This window comes from Aphidius gifuensis, linkage group LG3 (genome assembly GCF_014905175.1).
Source record: "Aphidius gifuensis isolate YNYX2018 linkage group LG3, ASM1490517v1, whole genome shotgun sequence".
Lineage (NCBI taxonomy): Eukaryota > Metazoa > Arthropoda > Insecta > Hymenoptera > Braconidae > Aphidius > Aphidius gifuensis.
In genome coordinates, this window is record NC_057790.1 from 1,595,887 (window position 1) to 1,617,314 (window position 21,428).

The following is a 21,428-nucleotide window of genomic DNA, read 5'->3' on the forward strand; positions in this document are numbered from 1 at the left end:
GGAAATTTTGTACTTTTTCACTCTTTTTCAATACACAAGTGGTCGAAATTTTTTTCAGTTCAAATTTCAAGTTATAATAGGGCAATAGGGAGAAGCGGGAAAAGCGACACTGTCGCTCAACAACAGAGCAAGACAAAAGATCAAAAGAGAGAGAGAAAGAGATTCATAACAAAAACGGTGTGCTTATCATCATAATCATCATGTGAATACGTTAAAAACATAAACATAATTAACAAACATCGTTTATTATAAATTTAATTTCTACTAATTATCTCGAAATAAATAAATAATTTTAATCTAATTATCAAACCAATTATTATTATTAAATTTGTGTACTCTCAAGTAACAAACAATAAACAATTTTAAAACCTCGAGGTTATGTGCAAAAACATTTAAACTAAATTGTCAAAAAATCATAACAAAAAATCATTAACAATGACTCGTTTAACAGAAATTGAGCAAGTAATCTATCGAAAAAGCAAAGGTGACGTGTAAGTATTAATTGATTAAATATAATTAATTAAATACCTTTTTTAACAAACTAATATCTAATGTACAAATTTTTTTCTTACAGCCTTAACAGTGTTAAAGCACCAAGCCAACTGAACACTACAATTCCTGATGATTTAAATACTATCCTCAAGCATTACAATAAACAACCACTTCCAGGAATGACTGAGGATGCTAGAAATTATTGGCAAATTTTAAGAAGTTTAAAATACTATTCTCTTGAAAATTTAAAACCAGACATGTATTGGTATTTATTTAAATTACTTTTATACATTGAACAACATCGTGGAATAGTAGAAATGAAAAAATTTACTTTGTGGAATCAAAAGATACATAAATCATCGTATCGTAAAGATGAATTTGTGATACATGTACCTGGATTGTCTGAAGACAGACCATCTCTACGTGCCAAAGATATTATTATGATCACTGGAACTGATACATCTTTAGCACTTAATGATCGTTGTGTTATTACATATGTTGGTAGTAATTATATTACAGTAAAACCATCGATAAAGTAATTATTTCTATTAATCATTTATATATTTTTCATATTGATAATGTTTTAATTAATAATTTATATTTTTAGATTTCAACAAATGTTAAAACCAGAACATTCATTTAACATTGAGTTTGAATATTCAGATTGGACAAGTGACGTTCAACATAATGTTCTTAATGTAGCTCATGATAATGAATTGCATAAGTTTGTTTTTCCAATTGCTCAGCCTATTCCACCAATAAATCATCAACCTATTGAATGGATAAATCCAACTGTATCAAAAAATCTTGAACAACAACAAGCAGTTATAAATATTCTTGCTAAATCATCACGTCCAGCACCTTATCTTGTATTTGGTCCACCTGGAACTGGTAAAAGTACAACACTTGTTGAGGCAATAACTCAAATATATCATCGTAATTCAAATCATAAAGTTCTTATTTGTACACCATCAAATTCAGCAGCAGATGAAATTGCTAAAAGATTATTAAATAGTTCAATACCAGAAAATATAATATACAGAATGTATTCAGCATCAAAAAATCATGAAAGTATTGATGAATCAATAAAAGCTTGTTCAAATTTTGCAACAAATGAAGCTGTTTTTATTACTAAAAAAGTATTTATAACAAAAAAAATTGTTATTACAACACTTGCAACATGTATACGTATTCGTACTTATGAATTACGTGAAGATCATTTTGAATATTTATTTATTGATGAAGCTGGACAAGCAACAGAGCCAGAAACATTAATTCCAATGCTTGTAATGGCTGGTGAAGAAGGAAGATCAATAAGTGGACAAGTTGTCATTGCTGGTGATCCAAAACAATTGGGACCAGTTTGTCAATCACCACTGAGTGAATATTTACTTGGAATTTCAATGCTTGAAAGATTAATGATGAAGGAACCATACGTAAAAATTCCAGGTGTTGGATATGATCCAAATTATGTTACAAAATTAATAAAAAATTATCGTTCACATCCATCAATTTTACATGTACCAAATGAACTTTTTTATGACAATGATTTAGTTGCAATGGGAGGTAAAGATACAACAAAAGGCTGTGACTGGTTGCATCTACCAAATAAAAAATTTCCAATAATTTTTCATGCTGTTACAAAAGCAAATGAAACACGTGAATCAAATTCACCAAGTGTTTGTAATTTAACTGAGATTAATATCATAATGGAATACATTGATAAACTTTTAAAAACAAAATTAGGAAATAAAAAAGTTGAAGAATGTGATATTGGTATTGTAACACCATATGCACTTCAACGTAATAAAATTCATGCAACATTAAATAATAAAAATCTTAAAAATATATCAGTTGGTACTGTTGAAACATTTCAAGGTCAAGAACGTGATATTATAATAATATCAACAGTAAGAACAGTTTTGTATCATCATAATAACACATATCATCCTGGATTTTTATCAAATCCAAAAAGATTTAATGTTGCAATAACAAGAGCAAAAGCATTATTGATTGTCATTGGTAATCCCATGGTTTTAAAGTATGATAATAATTGGCGAGAATTTATGGAGTATTGTAAAAGTAATGGTGCTTGTCGTGGTACAATTTTTGATCTTAAAAAATGTTTAAATCGTGCACAGCTTAGATCAATGCTTGCTAAAAAACATGAAGCAATACCAATTAATCCAGATACACCAATGCCAGTTGTGGAAGATCCAAGATCAGCTTTTAATTATGATGATGAAGTTGAAGATAAACCACCAAGGATAATGAAAATTCCAATTGGACCATTGCCTAAAAATTATTCGCCATTTATTGATGAAGATGGAATCTATCATGTAATAAAAGAAGAAGTTGATGAAGAAGAAGAAGAAGATGAAGATGGAAGAGAAGATGATGAATATGAAGAAGAAGACGAAGAAGTTAATCATGATGATGATGATGAAGTATGGGTTTCATCATCAGATGATGATGAAGTATGGGAATCATCAGGTGATTATAGTGATGATAATGAGTATTATCGTAGCAGTGATGAAACAGACTCTTCCACAAGTAGTCAAATAGACACTACTTCCAACGAATTTCATTCAGCAAATACATCAGCATCCAGTGAGGCTAACAAACCAATTGAAATTCCAACTCAAAATAAAATTTCACTTGCTTTATTTAATCAAAAAATTGCTAATTTAATTATATAAAATTATAAATTACTTTTTTTGATTAAAAGTAAATAGTTGATAATTTTTTTTATCTGAATTCTGTGAATCAGAATATAATAAATTATAAAATTATTTAATATTTATCAATTAATTTAATTTCAACATGATAAATTTTTTGTTATAAAAACAAAAAAAAAATAGATATTTTTGAAATAAAAAAATATTTATTTATTTTATAATTAAGCTATCACCAAAATAATGGTACAAAAAATTTAATAATAATCATTAATTTTTTAATAACAAAATAATAATGTTATTTATTTTATTTATAAACCCTTCACCAAGCCATCATCTTCACAACATTTCCAATGTATTATTTAAATAATTTTACTTGTTAATATTTAACCAGTCTTTTGGATTTTTCAGCACTTCCATAAGTTGTCCTTCTTTTGAATTTTTATCTGGTTCATTCATGTATTCCCAACGAGCAGTTAATGGCAATGACATCAATATACTTTCATATCTAGCACCTGGTGTATTTAATCCAAATTTAGTACCTCTATCATATATTAAATTAAATTCTACATATCTTCCTCTTCGTAATAGCTGCCATTGTCTTTCAGCCAAACCATATCCATCATCTTTATGTTTTTCAACAAGTGGAACATATGATGGTACAACTGATTCAGCACATGATTCAACAAATTTAAATGCTTCTTCTTGGCTTGGTGTATCTAAATCATCAAAAAATATACCACCAAGACCTCTTGATTCTTCTCTGTGTTGTATAAAAAAATATTTATCACACCAATCTTTAAATTTTTTATAATATGATGGATCATGTTTATCACATGCATCTTTTAATGTTTTATGAAAATGTTTAGCATCATCTTCATTTAAATAATATGGTGTTAAATCGGTACCACCACCAAACCACCATTGTACACTACCATCATTATTATATATTTCGAAATAACGATAATTAAAATGTATTGTTGGTACCATTGGATTTCTTGGATGTATAACAGCACTTACACCAGTTGCAAAAAATGGCAATGTACCACTATCAATTTTTTTACCACGTGCACGCATTTGTTGAACAGCACCTGGTGGTAATGAGCCATGTACAACTGATATATTAACACCAGCTTTTTCAAATACTGTACCATCTTGAAGTACACATGTTATACCACCACCTCCTTCTTTTCTTAACCAACGATCAACTTTAAATTTTTCATCTTTCTCAATTGATTCAAGTGAACGACAAAAATCTGATTGAATTTTCATTATTAATAATTCCATCTTTGTTTTCATATCACCAGCATTTTTTTGTAAATCAATTGTTGATGTTATTGGTTCTGCCATAAAATTTGATATGTTTAATTGTGCTTTAGTGGCAAATGCCTGATGATTATGACTTTTGTAGATGGTTAAACCAACAACAGATGATCCCAAGCCATAGTATAATAATTTTTTTAGCCTTGGATTACATTGACTGTAACTTTGTATTACTCTAAATAATGTTTGTGATACCATGATTGAATTTTTTTTGTTTTTTAAACACACTTTTTATTGTTTATATTTATTATTGTTACATAGACACTTGACACAGCTGATAGCACCAGAGTTCAGCCATGTTTACATCACGTGATCAAGATTTAAAGACCAGCTGTAAATTGAACTTTAATTTTCTTTGAATTGTTTTTTAAATGCCAAAAAAAATTCATTCTCAAGTAATTTTTGAAAAATATTATTAATTGACATAAGCACACCTGTCAAATGATTATAAACCAACAAAAAAAAATTAATTAAGTGAATTTCTTCAAGTAATTTAGAATCATCATTGAAAAAATGACAAAAAAATAATTGTTCTCGCCCAGGTTCGAACTGAGGACCTTCCGCGTGTTAGGCGGATGTGATAACCAACTACACCACGAGAACGATATCAACAAAATTTATTATTGACATATTGAACCGCGCGGTTCAATATGTCAATAATAAATTTTGTTGATATCGTTCTCGTGGTGTAGTTGGTTATCACATCCACATGGATAATTCCCAAATAATTCCTTAATAATATTAAAAATATTTCAAACAATTAATTTGGTATCAATTTAAATTCAATATAAAATGTTTAATTAATTTTTAAATTAATAATTCATAATATTAATTTTATTTTAATTATACATCATTTGAAATTTATAATTAATTTTCTATAATTAATTGTAATTAATCATGCAAATTTAATTAACATTGTCATTAATTTTTTGTTTGTTTTAGACATTCCTAAAAAATTACTAAAATTACTAAATCGAAATAATTTTTAATTATTGTCTTAGTAATGAAAAAAATATTTTTATGTGGAATATAAAATAATCAACATGTATTAATTATGAGTATTATGACTGATGGTCTTTTGGTTGACAATTTCACATATACAGTCGGTTTAAATGTCAGTACTTTGTGGTATTAGTCATGTGTATTCACACTTGGCCAAGCACATGACTCAACCGTTCAAGTGACAGTAGGGGAATGAAGAAACGTCGACAAATAAATACATAAAAAAAAAATAATAATAAAAAACATACATTACAACTGAGTGCAAGTAAGTGCAACTGAGCCACGACTACAGCACAAGCCAAAGACAGTCTAAAAAAAATTGTAAAAGTTTTAAAAAAAATAAATTGTGGTAACCAGATGCGTTGGTGGATCATCACGTGGGACTAAAATTAGTTGTTTTTTATTTACATTTTTGTGATAAAAATAATAATGTCAGAATTATCACGTTCAATTGCAATTGAATTGATATCTGGCTGGAGCACAAAAGAGGTGATTGACATTCTTCAAAAGGTGAGGTGAAATCTTTTTTTTTTTTTATCATGATAATTAACCGGTTATCCGTTGTCCCAGACATTGGACTCTTGATCCAACCGGTTGATAACGGCGCGAAAATTTAATCAAGTTTTTCAATTTAATATCAGCCAAATTGAGAAAATAATTTTATATATGGAAATTAATTAAATGCACTTGTTGGATTTGATAGAAATTATTTTTTTTTCGTTTCGAAAATATTGTATCAACTGTTTTTCTAAATAAATATTTAAAAATTTTCTAGAATGACCTTGAAGACTGCTGTTCAGCTGTGCAAAAAAGACAAATTGATGGAGATGAACTCTTGGTAATTATTTAATTAATTGTTTATTTATTTTTAATGTTAATTGCTTTATTTTTGTTTTTTTTTTTTAGCACTTGACTGAAGGAAAATTAGCACTATGGAAACGAGATTTATCACGACCACAAATACGGTGAGTTGGAAATTTAAAATAATCATCAAAACGTTGATTAATTTCTAAGCTAAAAATATTTATATTTAGATTGTTTTTAAATTTTTTAAAATGTTTATTTATTTATTAGAAATTTATGGAGTTTTGTCGAAATGCTCAATCAAACACCACAAAAATTTGTATCTCCATCTGTAATTTCACAACACCGAGAAGAGCCAACAAGTGATTCTGGCTCTTGGGGTACAGATTTCGAGGATGATGATGATGAAGACAGTGAAAAATCAAATAATCAACAGCAACATAATCAAAATGATACTTCCTACATTCCAGAAAGAAGTTTAAATTTTCGTAATAGCTTGTTGATGTTTCAAAAACCTGATAAATTAAATGAACATTTAAAATCATCGGAAAAACAAGAAAATATACCTGAAACAATTTACAATAATTGTGATAATAATGAAACAAATTATCAAACTGAAAATGCACATATGAATTCCAAAGATAATGATAATATTTCATCAAAAAAAAAATTAAATACTTGTTCATTAGTTAAAAATTTAAGTATTTCTTCATCCTCTGTTTATCAAGAGATACATACTGGAGTTCTACAAAAGCCTCAAGATGTTAAAAAAAATTTAAAATCACCTGAAAAATCTGATGAACTACCACGTCCACCGACAATGCTTACAAACTTTGATCTCGTTGCAAATTTACCAACAAAAGCTGAAGAAAGTGAAGATGAATACGAGCAATTTGATGAACAAATAATAATAGAAAATCAAAAAAAATTTGCTAGTTGTAATTCAATTAATGGATCAATTGAAAGTTTTGTTGGTTCAAAAACAGACAGTAGTGCTGACAGTAGAGAAAAAGACGAAGAAATTTATGAATCAATAACTGAAACACCAGAAGACACAGCGTATCATTGTCTTCCAAATCAATCGTCATTCATGAAAGAATCACCTCCTCCATTGCCAGCAAAACCACTTGTTCCAGTTGACGTATCAACAATGCCAAAGAAACTTAATGAAAACGGTAATACTCTTGAAATAATTATTATAATATCATTGTGTAACATCTGGTCCAGTCCACCCTAAACAAAATTTACATATGTACAATTCTCCAGTCATGTGAAATGCAACTGTAACATCAGTTACATTCTCAATGATTACTCTCTAAAATGCCATTAAACGTATTGTCTTTTTATCTGAAAATATCTAAGGGTTTATTAATTGGCTTGATGTTAAGATTAACCGATGAAATATTTGATATAATTGTCAAAATTAAAAGAGCTTTGTCCAGGTGTTTTGTGACACACATAGACAATCAAGATAAACCAGGTATCATTTTTATTTTCTCTCTTAAAAACAAATAGATAAATTATTTTTTAAATTACATATTATTAATTAAAATTTATTTTTGGATAGACTAAAAATAACAGTGTTATTTTAAAATAATTTCAAGGTCGAAAACCCCACATGAGTGTGGACCAACGGACGGTTTATTTCGATTTAAATTTATAAAATTTCGTAGGATATTGTTCAGTTGAATTATACTCACTAAACTCAACGTATTGTATTGTTAATATTTTTTTTTTGTTATAAAAAAAATCAATATGGTTTCAGAAACAAAACAAATTTTAAATTTTAATACATCAATACATAAAAAAACATGTCTTTCTGAGTGTCTTACAGAGGCAACATTAACACAAGCCCGATTGAATCTTTTAAGTCAGTATTGTGTAATGGAAAAATATCTGTAAATTATTTATTTTAAATAATATTATATTTACAGAACGTACACCTGATAAAAAATCATCAATGCTGGATATAAGAGCAACGAGACCTCTTCCACCACCACCAGAAAAACAGTCTTATATGGATTGTTCATGGTTTCACAATGTCTCAAGAGAACAAGGAATTGCATTGATCAAAGAACGTAAGTTTAGATTGATATTTAAATGCTGAAAAAAAACTGAATAAAAAATATAATTGTTTATTTATTTAAGGACCATTTAATGGATACTTTTTGCTTAGACCATCATCTTCAAATCCAAATAATCCTTTGGCTCTTGTTCTTTGGTTTAAAGATCGTGTGTACAATGTCCCTGTTAGAAAAAGATCTGATAATAGGTAATTAATTTATAAAACAAATAAATTAATAATTAATTTATAATAAACAATTTGTTTTTTTATTTTAGATATGCTTTAGGATCACCAAAAGTCAATGAACAAACATTTTTAAGTATTGAAGATATTGTTAAATTTCATTCACGTGAGGCGTTGATGTTAAACAGTGGTGGTGTTCAAACTGGAAGCACCAAGCTCACTGAAACACCACCAGGAGGTGGATACTTTAAAAAGTAAAAAATTATTAATAACTTACTAAGTATTAATAAATATATAAATACTCGACTGATTTAATCTCAATGACAATTTACAGTATGTTTTTATTTTGATGACTGATTAAATAATTAAATCAGCATAAATCATATATTTATTGCAATTAAAAATTCATATCTTTTACAATTAAATATTAAATTTACTTAAAATTATTATATAAGAAAATTTATTTATCAAAAAATAATTTTTTATTGTGGTTTGATCATTATTACTTGTGCCTTGATATAAAAAATATATATACAATTTCTATAACTTTGTATTGTTGTCATTTATTTAAAATTAAAAACTATTATTTTTTAAAAACTTGAAGAATAAAAATTGTGATAAATTATTAATATCAAAAAAAAATATTATAGAAATTATTGAAATTTTGTTATCATGGTTTTTAATATTCATCACGTTTGTAGGTAAAAAATTCATCACAATTTTTATCATGTGTTTTAACAAGACTATTACAATTTATTTTATCAGCAGCTACATAACAAGCACCAACTGCTGAAGATGTTGTCAAACGTAAAAGTATTAATTCATCAATAATATTTGATTCATGAATTTTTTTAATAAATGATTCTTTTAAAAATTCCCAAGATTTCCATACAGATCCAACACATATAACTCTCAATTTTTCATTTTTAAATTTTGAATTCTACAAGCGAAATAAAATGATATATTTTTAATAAATTATACATTATTTAAAAAATAATATTTACCTTTGAGAGAAGTCCAGTGATATGTTTAGCAAGATATTGTCCAGCTTGTGAAAAAAGTAATAAAGAAAGTTCATCATTTTCTTGACAACCATGTGCAATTTTTTCAGTTACCATGGCAAATTTACTTTTATCAAAATCATTGTACAAATGACGAAGCATTTCATGTTGATTATTGACTTGAAAAAAATTTTTAAAAATATCCCAAACATATGTAATTGATTGTGGTGCCTTTTCAAGACCATCAATATCATCAAATATATATTTACATGCTTTGTGTGCAATCCAGTATGCTTTAATTAAAAACAAATCAATTGAACCAATTATTGTTGTATAATTTATGTAAAAGTATTTCAAATTATAATTACCACTTCCTTCATCACCCATCATATGTCCCCATCCACCACAGCTAGATGTAGTACCATCAGAATTAACCAAAAGTCCATTACTTCCAGTACCAGCAATTAAAACAATACCTCTATTTTTACATCCTGTTTGTAAACTACCAATTGTATCAGATTCAACAACATATTCTTTGCTGATATTTGGAAAATCTTCTTGTAAAGTTTTTACAAGTTTTGCATTTGTTTCTCTCTCCTCACAACCACTCAAGCATAAACCCTAAAGATAATAAATATTTTTTAATTTATATTCTAACTAGGATTAAAAATATTCATATAAACTTACAACACAATCAAGAGGATGTTCATCAGGTATATTTAATTTCTCCTTAGCTTGATCAATCATACTGGCTATTCTTTTTGCAGTCTCTTTCATTCCAATTTGCTGATAAAAAATTAACAAACATATATTTTTCGAAATGATAAATAACATTAATAATTTACCCAGTGATTTGTACTGGATCCTTTGATATTTGCCAGTTGATTACCCTTGCCATCCATCACTATCAGTGATGAATGAGTACCACCGCTATTGATAAAATTTAAAAAAAAAAAACTCATTAATCAAGCAATGAACATTTAAGCTTGGATTATAGATAATATTATCAGTTTTATTTAAAATTAAAAATGGAAATAAAATACAGCTTAAGTATACTTAATAATTTATAATATTAATAATAAAAAGCTTTTATTTTTTAATTTTAATACATGAATTTAGCTTACCCTTCAATTCCACCAATTATAATATCTTCCGGCTTTTCCATTGCAGCGAAATTTAATTTAATGATGTGTATTAAATATAAATAATTAAGCAATCACAATTTTATTATGTTAAGTTTATTTTTCATATAGAAATTGCAATTTCTATGGTGAACTTGAAGAGCAATTGCTTGATGATCAGAGTTTTATTGGCAGCTGTTGTGGTACATAGTTCAATTGCGTGGTTCCAGCTTGTGTTGCATTGTCTTGCTGTGTTGTACAAGTAGACAATCAAGTTCTGTAATATAAAAAAAAGGGGGTAATACAAAATAAACCAACAAATCAACAACAAATCGTTACTTTCAACCGATTTCATCACTTCCTTTTTACATCAAGCCAAATCAATCAGTCCAATTTAACATTATCAAATTCTACATCAGCCTAGATGAAAAAAATATATTTAATAAATGCAATAAATTCATTCCAACAGGTGGCAAAATATATGAGTAATTTTATTTGAAAATAATTAGTAAAAAAAAATAAAAATTACTCAAAAAATACATTAAGCCCTCTGTACACAGCATACATGTCAAAGACTTGAATTTTAATGTCATTTAATTGTCATTTTTACAATCATAATAAGAGAGCTATTAAAAAAAAAATTACCAGCTGTTTTAACATAACTACTTGATAATTTATTATTGACAATTGTTTTATCTTTTTTTTTGTGTTTAATTAATCACCAACAGTGTACGAGAGCCTTAGAGTACATTATAAACAAAAAACAATAAGAGAGAAAAAAAAATAAAAAACAAATAAAAATAATAATCACAAACTAATTCCCCATTGGCCATGTAGGGACAACAATATAAATAAAATAAATAAACAACAGCAATAATTCTAAATTTAAAAAATTAAATTCTTTTTATTAAATTAAAAAATAATTAAATTAAATTATTAAGTAAATTTTTAATTATAAATAATGTACTCCAAATTGAAAATTCATCAGTCAAAATCATCAAAGGTACTTGATGTTTTTTTTTTTTTTTTTTTCTAAACAATATTCTAATTAATTTGCACAAATAATTTATCACTAGCAAAAACAACTTTAATAAAAAAAAAGTTTTACTATTTTTTTCTACAACACAAATAATAATAATAAAAAAAAATAATAAAGTTAATCATCATCAAATTAGTAATTCAATATATCAGTGTGTGTGAGAGAGAGTGGCAGTAACTTTATTTGTGTTTAATTTTTTATTTATTTGGAGCTAATGATATTTTTGCCACGACACAATAAATAACAATAAAATAATAATTAATATGCTGTAAAAGATAGTTAAATATTATTCACACTGTCACATAGTTATTTTTCATAGTGAATGTTTATGGATACAAATATACAATTAAATCAAGGATGTCGTCATAATGTCACGGATATATGATCTCAAGTAATAACGGGTGTTAACCCGTGTGGATTTCAATCACAATTATATTAGTTGATTGTATCATGAAATATATTTGTGTTTAGTCAACGTAACCATCACTGCAATAATGCCAGGGCAAGAAAAAATACTTGGATTATAATTACTTATTTATAAATAAATTAATGAAAATAATATTGATAAATAATTACACATTAATTTATACTTAATGATATATTGTTATTAATTTTTTTGTGTATTATTACAGATGTCAAACTACGTTAGAAATGATAGTAATTCAGGATCAATTGATTATGATCGACAATTTCAAGATGACTTGGAACGAGCACAGGCACTTAGCCTCGAGAGTTTGGCATTGGAAAAATTCAAAATGCAAAAACAACAATTAGATTGTAATAATTATGGACGTAGAGGATTTACTGAAACTACTTCAGCTTGTAGTAGTAGTATTAGCGAAGTTGACAGAGCACAACCAACTGAAAGGTTTATTATTTTTTACTTTTAATTTGTTGTAATAGCTAAAAAAAACACTTGGCAATTTATAGTTTATAATATTTTATTATGTTATATAGATTTGTATTAAAAAGTCGTCCAAGACCAGAAGGTGTACAGCCAAAAAATAGTGCAATAATAGCACCACCACCAATTCCATCACGTAGAAATTCAACGACAATTGTTAATAAAACATCAAATACAACAACTGATTTAATAAATTTTACAAGTCCAGTTAAACAAGATACAATTGTTGATGAATATAGTAGTATTGTACCACCTGCAACATTACCAAAAGCTCCAATTGAACCACGTTGGGATATACATCCATCTTTAATAAGAAAAACATCACGGGTAACACGTAGTAATAGTTCAGCAGCATCATATCAAACACATCATTTTCGTAGTAATTCACCATCATCTGGTGCAAACATTTCTTCATCACATAGCACAAATATTGGCACGTCATCATCTGGTATTAATCAAATAATATCACGTACAAATTTCAATTCTTCGAATGATTCAATTCCACAGATTCCACCGTTACCATTAAATTATAAATCAAATCATTCAACGTCTTTAACAACAACAACAACGACGACGACGACAATCTCAACAATTACAACAACAGCTATAACAACAGCAGCATCAGCAGCAACAACAACAACAACAGTTACAACATCAACATCAACAACGACATCAAATAAATCAGCAGTTGTTAATTTAAAAAATGATCAACAACAACGAGATAATACTCTAAAAGTTATTGAAAAAAAACCAAATAATAATTTAATTGATCTCAGTGTATATGAAACAATTGATGATAAAACAAATGTACGTGTATCTGTACTTGAGGCATTTGATCCACTTTTAATAAAAATAAATGAATCAAATGGAAAATTGTCAAATCAAATTGATGATAAAAATAATCAAATGAATGGATCAGTTTATGATCCATTTGATCCATTTGATTATATGTATAGTACAAATAAAAGTGTTAATTCTGATCCAGTTTATGTTGCTGTTGAAAAAACAGTTAAATCACCAAGTGTAACGTCAATTGTTGCACCACCATTACCACCAAGAAGTTCATCAGCTTGGAATACAATTGAACGACGTCGTGCATCACTTGATCGTCGACAAAAACGTAAAACTCGTCTTTATGAAAATGTTACAATAAAAAAAGCTCGTGCATCACTTAATGATTGTGATTTAAAAGCATTTCATAGTATGATTAAAGATGTAAGAGCACAATTTTTGTATGATGATACAAGTACAAATAATGGTTATGTTGTAAGTCCAATGATGGAAAGTGTTTATCAAGATGGTACAAGTATTAAATTAGTTGTACATCCACAATTACCAAATAATAATGATGCTCTACCATCAATATCATTTACTTGTGATATTAATTGTACAATTGAACATGTTATATTGACAGTTGCATGTTCACTTGAAGATGAAAATATTATTGATACTGTTGATAAATATTGTCTTCGTGTTTGGGGTCTTGATGAGTATCTATCATCAAATACAACATTGGCACAATATGAATATATTCATCTTTGTATTAAATTAGAAAAAGATATTGAATTAGCAATTATGACTAAAAAACAAATGACAAGATCAATAGCAAGAACATTAAATGATGATAATCAAGAAAAATGTCTTAAATTAGAAGACATATTACCAAATGAACCATTACAACCAATATCATATGATACATTAGTTATATTATTAGAAACAATTGAAAAAGAATTAGAAAGAATTGAAACAGCTGCTATTCAATTAGCAACATCTGAACATAGTTCAATTCTATTACCACAATTACAACCACGTAATGTACAACAAGCTGTTAAAGCTGTTTGTGCATTAATGGGTAATATTGAAACATGGGAAATAACTGAAGCAGTTGATAATTTTGTAAATGCATGCTGTCAATATTTACCACAAGTACATACACAAAATATTGAATGTAAAAAACCAGAAATATTACATGAAGATGGTGATTATTCAGTTGTTACATTAAGAACAAAATTTCCTGATTTAATTGGTTCACATTGTCATAAAATAAGAGATGCAATACAAGATCTTGTTGAGACATATTGTCATGCATTTAGAGTTGATTTTCAGCTTAATTCTCGTGGTGAATTTCCAACAAATTGTCTTGTATCATCAGAGGTACTTGATACAGTACTTGTACGTGTTGGTTCACTTCATCGTTTACCAATAACATGGAAACATGATGATTATATTGTTGCTGCACAAATATTTCATGGTACAAGACCAGTTGGTAATCCAGTATTATCACAACCAATGACTGTTAATACAAATTTTTATTCAAGAATTGTATTTAATACATGGCTTGAATTTCGTGGTATAAGTGTTTGTCAATTACCACGTGAAGCAAGACTTGTATTAGTTATTTATGGACGTACTTTACAACCAACAGAACATGAAACAAATTTATCAAATGAAAATTCAATGCATAAAGAAGAAATTGGCTGGGGTGCAATACAATTTTTTAATTATGATGGTATTATGAGTCAAGGTAGTTATTTTTTATCATTATGGCCAGCAATTGCTGATAAAAGACTTGGACCAGCACCAGTACCTGGTATACAACCATATGGTTCAACAAATCCAATAATTGGTCTTGAATTACCAGATTATGGTGGTCGTGTATCATTTCCAACTGAATTACGTGATCATGATGTTGAAAGTCTTGATATTAATTCATTGGATCAAAATACAAAAGAGTTGTTACTTGATATTTGTCAACAGGATACATTTTCAAGACCACCAATTGATGAAAGAGAAATATTATGGGAAAAAAGACATTATTTACATCAAGTACCAGAAGCATTACCAAAAGTATTGCTAGCAGCTCATAGTTGGGATTGGGCATGTCTACCAGATTTACATGCATCATTAAAAGTATGGCGTCCATTACCACCAGTTCAAGCATTACAATTATTACTTCCATGTTTTCCTGATATTAAAGTACGTGAAATTGCTGTTGAATGTATACAAGGTCTAAGTAATGATGAATTAGTTGATTATTTACCACAATTATTACAAGCACTTAAACATGAAACTTATGAAGCATCACCACTTGCTAAATTTTTATTAAGTCGTTCATTATTATCACCACGTGTTGCTCATCATATTTATTGGCTTTTAACTCATGCTTTACCTGGACAAAGTCCACAAAATTCATCAGATTCAACAACTGAAGATGAAAAAAGTATTAGTTTAACACGTTATCAAAGACGTTTACAGCTAATGTTACGTGCATTACTTGCAATTATTGGTGAATCATTAAGAAATAATTTTTTATCACAACAATGTTTAGTTAAAAATTTAAATGAAGTTGCTGAAAGTATTAAAATAACAAAAGATTCATTAAAGTTAGATAAATTAAAAACAAATTTACAAGATATTCATTTTCAATTGATGGAAGATGATGGTACATGTTTGCCATTATCATTAAGTAGAAAAGTTTATGGTATAAATGTATCAACATGTTCATATTTTCCATCATTTACATTGCCACTTAGAATTAATTTTATTGGATGTGATAATGTATTGAATCCAGCAATATTTAAAGTTGGTGATGATCTACAACAGGATATGCTGACACTACAAATGGTCAGAATAATGGATAAGCTATGGTTAAAAGAAGGTCTTGATTTAAAAATGGTGACATTTGGATGTGTACCAACTGGTTATAAACGTGGTATTATTGAAATGGTTACAAATGCTGAAACATTGAGAAAAATACAAGTTGAATTTGGTCTAACTGGATCATTTAAAGATCGTCCAATTGCTGAATGGCTTGCCAAACATAATCCATCAGAACTTGAATATGAACGAGCTGTTGAAAATTTTACAGCATCATGTGCTGGCTATTCTGTTGTCACATATATTCTTGGTATTTGTGACAGACATAATGACAATATTATGCTCAAAACTTCTGGTCATTTATTTCATATTGATTTTGGTAAATTTCTTGGTGATGCTCAAATGTTTGGAAATTTTAAAAGGTAATTTATTTTTTTTTTATTTCTTGTCTTAATTGATATTTATAAATATATATTTTTTTATTATGTTAGGGATCGAACTGCATTTGTGTTGACATCAGATATGGCATATGTAATTAATGGTGGTGATAAACCATCAGAAAAATTTCATAATTTTGTTGATCTTTGTTGTCAAGCATTTAATATTGTACGAAAACATGGAAACTTGATACTTCATCTATTTGGATTGGTAAGAAAATAAATTTTTTTTATATAAAATTTCACAACGGAATTGAACATCCTGTTTTTGTTCTTTTTATCTCAATTAATTATATTTTATCAGCATCATACTGTGGTATATATTTATAAATTTTATCTAGCATATAAAAAAAAATCATTTAGATGTTATTTAAAATTAACAATGAAAACACAGTGATTTGTTTTGAAAAAACGTTTATTAAATATGAGTGAAAATAAATCTTCACAGATGACATCATCAGGAATACCAGGTGTAACAATGGATGCTGTTAATTACGTACAAAAAGCACTGTTACCTGGACAAACTAATCCAGAAGCAGCAGCAACATTTGCCAGGATGATTGAGGCATCTTTGAAGAGTTGGTTTACACAGTTTAATTTTTTTTTACATAATTTAGCACAGCTACGTTTTAGTGGTGAACACAATGATGGAGAACTTTTATCATTTATTCCAAAAACATATACGTAAGTTGTTCTCTTTTTTTTAATTATTAATTAATTTTAAATAATCAAGTTTTATTTATTTAATTTTAATTTGTAGAATGCAACAGGAAGGACAGCTAAAAAGTGTTCAAGTTCATGGATATCAAAAACGTTATGATCCAGAAAAATACTACATGTATATTCTTCGTATACAAAGAAAAAATCAACCAGATCCATCCTATCTATTTCGTTCGTACAAAGAATTTTGTGAATTTTATCAAAAACTATGTATTCATTTTCCACTTGCAAAAGTTGCCAGGTATATAAATATAATAAAAAAAATAATTTATATTGATTATTTCGTTCATATTTAACTAATTTATTTATTATTGTTTCAAGTTTGTCAAGTGGAATGAGTGTTGGACGATCAAATATAAAACAAGTTGCTGATAAAAGACGAGCTGATATTGAAAAATTTTTAGTTAGTTTATTTAAAATGGCAGCAGAAATATCACAAAGTGATCTTGTTTATACATTTTTTCATCCTTTATTGAGAGATCAACAAAATGCTGATATTCATTTGCGAAAAGTTAAAGGTATGAATTACAAATTAAATATTTTAATATTATAAATAATTAACTTGTTGTTTTAATATTAATAGTTGGAAATTGGTGGGCTGAAAAAAAAATAAGAGATAATGTACATTGTGGTCAAGTGAAATTATCACTTCATTATACACGTGGGACATTGTCAGTGATGATTCATCATGCAAGAGGTTTGCCAAAAGTTGCCAATGCCCAAGAACCAAATACATATGTTAAGGTATATTTAAAACCAGATCCAACAAAAGCAACAAAACGTAAAACAAAAGTTGTTAAAAAAAATTGTCATCCATCATTTATGGAAATGTTGGAATACAGAATGCCACTTGATGTTGTTAAAGAACGTACACTCGAGGCAACAATTTGGAATCATGATACTCTTCAGGAAAATGAATTTCTTGGTGGTATACGTTTACCACTTTGTCATTTTGATTTAAACAATGAAACAATTGAATGGTTTTCATTTGGAAATATTCGATAAGATCATTTTTACAATTTGCACAAATTTTATAATATATTAACACTTTTTTTTTTTTTAATCTCATCGATGGAATGTCGAGTAACGTTTAGAGATAAACCAGTAAGTATAATTAATTATAATTATACCGTACTTGTCTACTCATATATAATTTTAAAAAAAATATCAGCTAATCACCAATTAATTAATTAATTTTGTTTTTTAATGTATTTAATTCTTTATGAATTTTTTAAAACTATTAATCAATTTTTTTCTTTTTTTTTAACTATTGATGAATAAGAAATTTTAAAAAATATTTTTTAAGTTTTTAACAATTTTATTGTATACAAGCAGCATTATTTGCAAATTTTAAAAGTCAAATCTAGTATTGAAAAACAAAGAAATAATAAAAAAATAAAAATCATGTTTTAAGAAAAATTTTTGAGTAATAAATTAAATTTTTTTTTTTTAAACGATTGAAATATAAAATTGTGATAAATATTTATACGTAATTTTTACAATATTTTGCCAGGCTTGTACATAAATATAATTTGGAATTTTTAAAGAAAAAAAAATCAATTTTTACAACGAAATATTAATTTATTTCTATTTTATCAAATGATAATAATTTCTTGTACTTTTTGCCTGAATAATTTTGCTTAAAATTAATTATTGTTTTATTATTTTGATTATCAAAGATTAATAAATATTAAGTGGTTTTTAAAAAAAATTTTTTACTATTATAAAAGATGAAGAAAAAAAAAATATACAAGTCGCGATTAATAGTCAAGAGTAATAAATAAATAAAATTAACATTTTTTAAAATTTAAAATGAAGAATAAATGTTAAAATAAACTTCAAATATTTTATGAAGTAAGCGTGTTTGTTAACTAAAATTTTATAAAATAAATAAATAGATAAAAATATTCAACTAAATCAAAAACTTGTTTATTTATAATTAAAAATATTTTTAATACTAACAAAGAAAAAAAATCATAGGTAACATAAATCGACTGAAAGAATAATTATTTTACATTGAAAAGAAAAGAAAAAAAATAATTTATTTCCATAGAATTTTATATATTAATATTTTTACAATAGATAATTATTTTTATTTGTTTTTTATAAGAGACTATTTAGTACTTTTATTCAATGTTTAAAACAAAAAGAAAATTGACTGAAATAAATTTTCTCGACGTGCAAAATATACAATAATCAAAAGAAAAACTAAACACCAATTTAATTAACATGTTTTTGTTTAATATACATGGTGCAAATTAAGTGCACACAATTTATAATATAACAATATATATTTTTTATTTCGTTGGTATGTAATTAATAAAAAGAAAAAAAAAAAAATACTGAACAAAAAAATAAAATAAAATGATAAATTAACTTCTTAAACTTTGCAATCGATTTCTCATGTCTTCAAGTTCAGTATCATCAGCTTCTGGTTCAGTATTTTTGGTGCTTAATGAACCAGGTGTTTCCATGACAACAGCTGGTGCTGTACCAAGTTGTCCAGCAGTTAATTCCCAAAGTATTTTATCAACTTCTTCATCAGCTTCATCTTCCATTTCTTCAGAATCTTCCATGACATCCATTGTTTCATCAAGCATCTCTTCAATTATACCAGCTTTCATCATTTCTTTTGATAATTCTCTCATTGTTGCAGCAACTTCTGGTACTTTAATAAGTGATTGCATTGCTTGCATTACCTCAGTTGATTTTGATAATGATCCAGCAACTCTTATTGTTGCTAATTGATTTTTCATTTGTAATGATACAGAATTTAAATGTGCTTTTGATGTATGAATTTTATTACATGCTTTTCTTGCTCTTATAACTTCTTTTGCTAATATTTTACATACATCTTTATCACCTTTTTTAGCTGCATCTTTTAATGAACGTTTTACTTTTTCTTCTTCTCTTTGAATTGCTCTAACTTGTCTGTCCAATTGATAACCCTCTTTTCTTAATTTGTGAGACCATTCTTGTACCTAATGATAATTAATTATTCATTTAAAAAAAAACAATAACAAGTTGCAAATTTTATTGATCATGTTGACTACTAACCTGATCCTTTGGATTTTTTTCAGGTGATTTACCGAATAAACCCATAATCATGATATCATAAATTTACAAATGAAAAAAAAATTTATCAACACAATAATAAAAATATAAACATGAATCACCTTTTATTTATTCAGTTAAACAAACGTCAATAATAATTCGAGTTATATATTTAATATTTGTTTAATTATTCTTCGATGATTACAAAAAAATTTAAAAACATTTGAAAGAAGAAGAGAAAAAATTAGAATGTTATTATGAATTTATATTACACCAAAAAAAAATAATAATATCTGTCATAATTATTGTATCGATGACGACAGATTTTACTTTATTTTTAGCTCTCTGTTTATCTGATTGGTATCTTTTTTTTTTTTTTATTATTATCATTTATCACTGCCATATTGAATTAAGGCTCTTTTCCATCACGAAATTTCTTTTTAATTTTTAAATTTTCTTTAAATTTTATTAAAAAGAACTCTAATTTTAATCATTTTATTTAACATTTAATTACTCAAATTATTAACATTACATTACTCTTTATTTTCATGTAATTAATTAATATTTTTTTTATCACTAATAAAAGTCTTAAATGTAACTAGATTTTAATTTTTACATCACGTGACTTTTTAAAAATGAAAATTGATGAAAATTGTGGAAAATTGCATTTAAAAAAAAAAAAACAAAGCCAATACCTTAATGAATTATTGACTTTCTTTTGATTATAAAATGCCGATAAAATATTTTAATAATTGTAAAATTAATTATAAACATTTCTAGTTGATTAATAAATTAATTTTTTCATTTAGTAATTCAAAAATAATGTAGAAATTCATCGAAATTCGAAACCATATAAATATTAATATCGATTGGGTAGCTTTTTCTAGCAGCAGCACCCGTATTCACATGGCAAATTTTATACAATTTAGGGCTTTTTTTTGCCACTGATGGCGCTTATAAAATTTTTTTTATATAGATTTTACATATAAAAGCTCCACAAGCGCCACCGGT

At 26.7% G+C, this 21,428-nt stretch overlaps 6 protein-coding genes and 1 non-coding gene across 8 annotated transcripts; 3 read left to right on the forward strand and 4 right to left on the reverse strand.

Annotated features, from left to right (window-relative positions):
• The first annotated feature begins 165 nt into the window (after nt 1-165).
• On the forward strand, nt 166-3,457 carry LOC122851307 (putative helicase mov-10-B.1). The gene is made up of 3 exons (XM_044150443.1): nt 166-491; nt 575-1,027; nt 1,100-3,457. The coding sequence occupies exons 1-3, from the start codon at nt 436-438 to the stop codon at nt 3,189-3,191; spliced, it is 2,601 nt and encodes an 866-aa protein (XP_044006378.1). The 5' UTR covers nt 166-435; the 3' UTR covers nt 3,192-3,457.
• Nucleotides 3,458-3,539: 82 nt separating this feature from the next.
• Nucleotides 3,540-4,688, reverse strand: LOC122851310 (oxygen-dependent coproporphyrinogen-III oxidase). The gene has a single exon (XM_044150445.1). It carries the CDS (start codon nt 4,686-4,688, stop codon nt 3,540-3,542), a length of 1,149 nt encoding a protein of 382 aa, XP_044006380.1.
• A 331-nt stretch (nt 4,689-5,019) lies between these two features.
• Nucleotides 5,020-5,093, reverse strand: Trnav-aac. Its single transcript has one exon. It is a non-coding gene; the product is annotated as a tRNA-Val (tRNA).
• A 494-nt stretch (nt 5,094-5,587) lies between these two features.
• LOC122851308 lies at nt 5,588-8,802 on the forward strand. The gene is made up of 7 exons (XM_044150444.1): nt 5,588-6,002; nt 6,268-6,330; nt 6,399-6,457; nt 6,567-7,471; nt 8,231-8,374; nt 8,445-8,568; nt 8,637-8,802. The coding sequence occupies exons 1-7, from the start codon at nt 5,922-5,924 to the stop codon at nt 8,800-8,802; spliced, it is 1,542 nt and encodes a 513-aa protein (XP_044006379.1). The 5' UTR covers nt 5,588-5,921.
• A 248-nt stretch (nt 8,803-9,050) lies between these two features.
• On the reverse strand, nt 9,051-10,943 carry LOC122851311 (N-acetyl-D-glucosamine kinase). The gene is made up of 6 exons (XM_044150446.1): nt 10,670-10,943; nt 10,391-10,475; nt 10,233-10,331; nt 9,914-10,166; nt 9,549-9,838; nt 9,051-9,484 (listed from the first exon to the last, which is right to left on the reverse strand). Exons 1-6 carry the CDS (start codon nt 10,708-10,710, stop codon nt 9,224-9,226), a joined length of 1,029 nt encoding a protein of 342 aa, XP_044006381.1. The 5' UTR covers nt 10,711-10,943; the 3' UTR covers nt 9,051-9,223.
• Nucleotides 10,944-11,628: 685 nt separating this feature from the next.
• On the forward strand, nt 11,629-19,288 carry LOC122851306 (phosphatidylinositol 4-phosphate 3-kinase C2 domain-containing subunit beta). 2 transcript variants are annotated; one of them, XM_044150441.1, is made up of 8 exons: nt 11,629-11,669; nt 12,338-12,573; nt 12,663-16,628; nt 16,698-16,854; nt 17,092-17,327; nt 17,404-17,604; nt 17,685-17,881; nt 17,947-18,567. In XM_044150441.1, exons 2-8 carry the CDS (start codon nt 12,338-12,340, stop codon nt 18,366-18,368), a joined length of 5,415 nt encoding a protein of 1,804 aa, XP_044006376.1. In that variant the 5' UTR covers nt 11,629-11,669; the 3' UTR covers nt 18,369-18,567. The 2 variants fall into 2 exon arrangements, with proteins under 2 accessions (XP_044006376.1, XP_044006377.1); XM_044150442.1 differs by lacking the exon at nt 11,629-11,669 and adding an exon at nt 11,680-12,207 and having other exon boundaries at nt 17,947-19,288.
• A 257-nt stretch (nt 19,289-19,545) lies between these two features.
• On the reverse strand, nt 19,546-20,801 carry LOC122851312 (charged multivesicular body protein 3). The gene is made up of 2 exons (XM_044150447.1): nt 20,421-20,801; nt 19,546-20,344 (listed from the first exon to the last, which is right to left on the reverse strand). Exons 1-2 carry the CDS (start codon nt 20,469-20,471, stop codon nt 19,736-19,738), a joined length of 660 nt encoding a protein of 219 aa, XP_044006382.1. The 5' UTR covers nt 20,472-20,801; the 3' UTR covers nt 19,546-19,735.
• Nucleotides 20,802-21,428: the final 627 nt, after the last annotated feature.